The 6,874-nt window shown below is 36.0% G+C and overlaps 1 protein-coding gene across 1 annotated transcript; it reads right to left on the reverse strand.

Moving 5' to 3' along the window:
* Window positions 1-3,684: 3,684 nt before the first annotated feature.
* On the reverse strand, window positions 3,685-5,781 carry LOC134269886 (uncharacterized; the record flags this gene model as incomplete). The annotated part of the gene is made up of 1 exon (XM_062752073.1): window positions 3,685-5,781. A coding segment is annotated over one exon (2,097 nt), but the record flags the coding sequence as incomplete, so codon positions are not given.
* Between the last annotated feature and the right edge of the window lie 1,093 nt (window positions 5,782-6,874).

Below are 6,874 nucleotides of genomic sequence, written 5' to 3' on the forward strand. Positions count from 1 at the left end.
ATTCAAAAAGTGGTGTGAATCAGATGTGGATATCAAAATATTCTAAAGAACTTTTGGACAATTTGAAATCACAAGACTTTACAAAAACCAACAGCTTAAAAATTTACGACTTTTCAACTATATACACAACAATTCCCCACGACAAATTAAATTCCAGGCTTTTTGATATCATTGACAGCTGCTTCTTCAATGAAAATGGAACTCGTAAATTTACTTACCTCTTCATTGGTCATTTTCAAATTATTTTGTTGAAACAGATTCTGATTACAAACATAAGTACTCTGAAGTTGACACGTAGAAGATGCTCGAGTTTCTAATTGACAAGATCTTTGTGGTTTTTTGAGACCAGGTATTCCAACAATCAATCGCGGAAGTCCCATGGGTACAAATTGCCCTCCGTTATTAAGAGACTTATTTTTATATTCATATGAAGCAGAATTTATACAAAATCTCCTGCGTGAAAAGAAGAAAACACTTGCTATAGCCTTCAACTCGACATTTAGATATATCGACGACGTTTTGTCAATTAATAATGGTAATTTCTATTCCTTCGTCGATACGATTTATCCTGGTGAGCTTGAGATAAAAGATACCACAGAGTCCGACACTTCTGTTTCATACTTGGATATTTTACTTGAAAAAGACACTAATGGTAATCTAACAACCAAGCTTTATGATAAACGTGATGACTTTAACTTTTCTATCGTCAACTTCCCTTACTTATGCAGCAATATACCTTCATCACATGCATACGGAGTATATATATCTCAGTTGATTCGATACGCAAGAGCATGCTCTACGTATGAACAATTTCTAAAACGAGGTAAATTATTGACAAGCAAGTTGATGAAACACAAATATCAGCAGTATCGTCATCATTTCGTATGTTCTATGGTCGATACAATGACCTTGTCAGCAAATACAATTTATCATTGAGTCAAATACTGACTGACGTTTTTCATACCAATTGTTAGTCTATTATTTATACACTGAATTGACGACGGATTTTTTCCGTTATTTCCTTATCATGACAAGGAGCACACGTCGGGTGTGACCGGTCGGCAGGGGATGCTCCCTCCTCCATGGCACCTTATCCCACCTCTGATGTTTCGGAGGTCCGTGTTTGCTTTGCTCTTATTTTGTATTGATTTATGTACTTTGAGACTGAATACTGTTCGTTATCTCCATATCCTTCATACAGACGGACGGACACGACAAAAACTATGTACCCCAGAAACTTCGTTTACGGGGGCATAACAAGGAAACGCATCATGAGCTTTTAACTGATTGATAAGCAAGTACTAATTTATCATTTTGAAAAGTTTGAAAATCTTGTGACAAAGACTTTTCCGACATAGGTTCTACCTTAAAAAAATGAAGATACATCAAAATGTCATATATCTATGTAAAATTGTATCCAAGAATAAGTAGAGGGTAAGTAAAATGTTCATAAGCAACATGATCAAGATTGATTGTTTAATTCAACAGTAAACCCAGAGGAGTTCTGATGACGTTCCCCATAAAAATGAGTGATAAAAACTTTCCCCATAAATTTTTATTCATAGGCGTCGGAACGGGGGGGGGGGGGGGCTATACGCCCCCCTTTTTTCCAAAGATAAACTTAGTATAGACATTGAACATTGCTGCGTAGGTTTAGTCCCCAATACTTTCCACAGACATGTTGCAGAAAGTGGTGCTGTTTGAAAAAAAAATGGTACTGAAGTTCGAGCCTATAAATCCCCCCCCCCCCACGGAATAGGATTTACGTGTGTTGACAATGGACATTTCTACGCATTTCCTTTTGGAAGTCTAAAAAAAAAATTCTTAAACTTAGCCTCCCCCCCTTTAATTTGCTTCCGACGCCAATGTTTGATTACATACTGAGACGATATCATCTTCTTTACACAACTAATCACTTTAAAATAAAGATAAATTCACCTGTGTTAGGGCATCACATTTTTTTATATCTTATTTTCTTCTTTAATGCAAAGACACCATATATTCTGCATCTAGACGAAAACTTTATTATCAAAGATATCCGGTGAATATATTTACTACCGGTATATAAATCAATGTTAAAAAATGATTAAAGAATCTTTAGAACACACGAGCAGATGGGAAAGTTATTTTTATTAATCCTTGACAGATTTATTTTTAGTCAGTCAAAAAAAATAAAATTTTAAATCTTTAAGGTAATTTAAGATGAGAAAGGAGTTCAGAGTCTATAACAAGACTGCTATTTTCTAAAAATAAAATGCCTATTATTTCAATAAAAACGTAATACGAAAGCACTTTCCCCACAATGTATTTCACTTGCATGCGCGGATCTAGAGGGGGGAGGGGGTCAGGACCCTTGGAATTTGCAAGGTTATTAAATCTTTATTGTTTAAATATAATGAACAATTGATGATGTGCCTTTGCCAATTATTGTAATTGTGTTTATGTAAAATAAATACTTGTATTTGTAAACTCAAGCAAGAAAAAAGTTACCTTGAACCCCCCTTGGAAAACACAGTGGAAAAAAATTGGTATTATAATTAAAAGGTTTGAAGCATTAGAAGCCATCGATTATCCCCCCCCCCCCCCCCCGAAATAGGTTCTTAACGTTTGGGCTAGTTTTTTTCTTTGCTTGTCAAGAAATTCCTGGGTTGGATTTTTTTTTTTAGACTGTGGTGGATGGACCCCTCTGGAAAAAATTTCTTGATGCGCGCCTAGTCGTCCAATATTCTTCACACATCGGTTTTGACGAGAGAGAGAGAGGTGCACATTGTAGCGGGATGCTGCATAAACAAAACATCCGCAAAGGAAAATAGTTCGCGACGAATTATTGATGCACTTTAGCAACCCAGGATTATTATCATCAAATGTAAAAATTACTCGTTAAAAATCATTCCGTTCGGTATGAATCTTTGTTAGATTGAAAAATAATACATCATAAATATTTGCTCTGATCTTTTGAATGTAGGTGTATGAACACAAAATCTGAAAGATGAAAGTTCCTGAAGTTTACGAAGAATGGTGAGCAGTCGAGGTACATGTAGTGGGATTGTCTTACTGAGTCTGATATTTATACACCTGTGTTACCTGAGTTGTGACGTCAACGCTACAGGTAAGTTCATCGTCCGATACACTCAGAGACGTAAACAGGTAAACGGACGTGACACACAGGTCATCTGTACAGCGGTACGTACAGGTAACCCCCCCTTTACACACATACTATCACTGACTCCTTTACGTACGATGGTTTTATTAGGTAAATTTTACAGGGTTTTCAATCTAACTCAACCGGCATGTATAGATTGTTGAATTCATAGGCCCTATGTATCGTTTTTTAAAGTTTGTGACAGCGTCACTGTCAACAAAGTCATCATAGTCAAACAGGTGCGCGTGCTACTTAATACTGGAACTGTAGCGTTATGGTTTTTATCACAGGTACTTGTGGACAGGACCCCCCCCCCACCCCCACCCCCCACCCCACCCCCCCCACCCCCGATATTCAACCCGGGACTTATTTGACATTTTTTTCACAATTTATATTTAGTACACTTATTCAACATGTTTGCAATAGGAACAAATCGCCAAAACCCCAAAATAATCGCTCCATAAATGTATAATATGAAATCAGAAGAGGATATGTAAATGATAATCTCTATCAGGTGAACTCCTACATATATCATCTGATATCTAATTAATTAAGGGATTCCATTGGCAGACTCTCTGTATTCTCATTTCTGTAGCTGTTTGTATGTTGTGGTATGGTACTTCTCTGAGAGATTGTTGGTATGAGTATAGAGCAGCCTGGAGGTTCCCTGTCACCTGCTGACAGATCCCCAGAATTTGCCACGATATGTCTCTGGTAAGATAACATATAAGCTGTCCCTGATAACAGTGAACAAAGCTCTGCAGATCATCTAGAGCTGTTTGTGCTCGCATTGTGTCAACATGTCTGTAGCACAAGATCTCGAGCATGTATAACAACACCACGGGGTGTACAAGTAAAAAAAACCGGTGGTTCTGAAGAGCACACTGTTGTTCAGGTATCAGTTCACTGATAAAATGGATTTTATTGATCAGTGTGATATCCCCTACTACAGCCTGTGTCATCTTTGTAGACCAGGACTGTTCCCCTACAGCCTCAGTATACATCTCTGTATCTACATTATAACAATACATCACATATAGCTGTGCTAACTTGACCTTGATCATCTCTATAATATATAATGCTTCCATGTATCTAAGTGTCTTGTAATAATACATTGCTATGTACAGCATGTCTGTAATACAACCAAACTTGGCTGCTAATTTCAGCATGTAACAGGACATTTTGTCAGCTCTATAACTCAGTTTGTTGTCATGTGTGTAAGTTTCTGTGTGTAACATAAAAGCAGTGGTCTGAAGGAAGGTAGCAGTAATGTTCTGTAGCATAATAACTTGATACTGTGTCAGGAGGGGTGATCCTATCATCTGTTCTATTGTATGTAGACATCTAATGCATCTTTGTATGTCCAATTTTTGTTTTAATCTATTTAAAAATGTTTCTTCAAATATATTTTTATCAAACTCAGCCTCAGAAATCAGAGTATGATCATCTGTACAGATGGAGTTTCTGGGGTTATAGAGGACATATATAATATAAGATCTAATGGAGGGACTATGTAGCAGGAACGATAAACCCTTCCCATACAATTCTGACAGTCTTATAAATAATTGATGTTGTTTGACGCCATAAATTTTACTCAGAAACATGTTGTTGCCTGGAATGAAAAAGTTAGGACATATCCCCTGATACACCCATTTGAGGATGAGTTTAAAACAGACCCAGAAACCCCCCAGGAGATTTTGTGGACACCAATGAGGTATTGTATTTTGTTGAATCACCCAGAAAACTGCCGTCTTCATGTGATAGGAACACAGTAATTTATCATCATCACTTAGTCCATTGTTAATTATTTCTGTTAAGATCAATTTTAGTAAGCCGTAAGTTAAGAATTGACAGTGATTCATTGCATACACAAGTTTTTGTTCTGCTCGGGAGAAAGAAATTCTCCATTCATGATCTTCATGTTTTCCTAGCTTATGTCCTATTGCTACAAAGTGACATCCATTATTCACTATATCATCAACAACATGGGGCTGGGGCCATGAGTGACATCTGTGTGTCCATGAAAAGGCAGATGGAGGCCAAAAGTCACTAACAAAACAGGGTGCATAATCATATTCTAGTGTTCCAAATGTTCCACTGACACAGGGTCCATGTGGAGTGAGGTTATAAGGTTGTTGGACTGCAGATAAAGATGTCTGTCTGAATTTAGAACTAGATATATAATATCTGTTATTCATTCTAACACCGGCTCTCTGAATGTATCTATACACACTAGGTGTCAGTAAATGTAACAAAGTAAATCCTGGTGGACTATCAGAACAGTCACAGAGGATCAATGTTAGTCTGTGTGTGTTGTAATACTGAGACTGAGATAATTCCCAGATCACACGGTGATTATTTGGCCAGTACATATAGTCTATATCTGATCCTTCCAGTCTGAATCCTTCTCCATAACTTCCACTCAGCATCTCTCTTAACTCATCACTTGTTATCACTTGATTTCTCACCATCTCCCTGATGTCCACCATATCTCTCCTCATGGCCACCTGTTGTGAGGTCCCAACTTTAAGACACAGTCCCACGAACACTGACTCTGATATACGTTGTATGGCTGTCTCACTGAGAATGATTAAAGTGGAATTTATTTCTTGTATAATTAATGTTTCACTTTTGTAAATCTATAATATAATGCCTAATAAACTACAGTGTATTATGATTTTTTTAAAAAAGAAATGTTGACAGTTTATATTTTCTCTTAATCAAAAATAAAGTTTTTTTTACATTCATACATGTAAATCATAAAATAAAAAAACTTCCTCAACTGAATCTGATATTTTTCAACTCATCTAAATCATTCAATTTTTTTTAAATAGTGAAATTTATATACTGAAACGCCAAAGAAACGCAACAAGAAGTGATCTACTGATGTTTGATTTTTTTATCTAATGATTTTCAAACATACATTTTTTTATTTCTGTTAAGCAGACTCACACTTGACTTCCGGTTATGGTATGAAAATCGTTTAACCGTTAAATTACTGATGTTTACCAAATTGAAGATATCCGTAATTTTAAGATACAAATTTTTTTACTTTACATAATCATTTCCCCCTAGATAGGGTGTTGCGTTTCTTTTGCGTGTCATTATAGATTAAAGTGTCTAGGGTATGGTTTAAATTCGGTGGTGTAAAAGTAAATCAATTTTACTGTCTACAAATTACAGTGATTCAGATGAATTAGGAATTGTTTTAGAGTTATAAATTCTTGTCATTAAAACTTACGTTTGTGAGCTTCTAATGTGGTCCATTTTTAGTGGCGTATATTCCTTTCTGCTAAATGTGTAGGCTAGTGTGAAGTCGCAGATTTAACCTGAAGTGCAAATTGTGGATAGACAAGGAGCTTCCTCTCGATAGGTATTGGGGGTCAAGCTCAGACATCTACAATTCTAATTTGACAAGTGAAAATAATATTGTAGACGTATCTCAGTTATATCATGATGTGTAAGTCTGCTTAGGAAATATGAAAACTTTCTTACTGAATCAAATTCCATCAAAATGTTGAATTTCCTACTTACCAAATATAACTCGTTATCAATTTCGTTTCCTGCAGGTTTTATGGACCCCTGTTGCTTTCGATGAATTTTTTTGATACAGACTTAAAATTAATAACACTTGAACCAAGCCGATTGAAAATAATATTTGCCGACTAGAATTCGTGTTATTAATCTCAACTAACCTTGAAAATTTAATATCCACCATGAATATAATCGCTA

Source organism: Saccostrea cucullata, unplaced genomic scaffold (genome assembly GCF_032062105.1).
Source record: "Saccostrea cucullata isolate Sc308-1 unplaced genomic scaffold, CSIRO_AGI_Scuc_v1 ctg18116, whole genome shotgun sequence".
Taxonomy (NCBI): domain Eukaryota; kingdom Metazoa; phylum Mollusca; class Bivalvia; order Ostreida; family Ostreidae; genus Saccostrea; species Saccostrea cuccullata.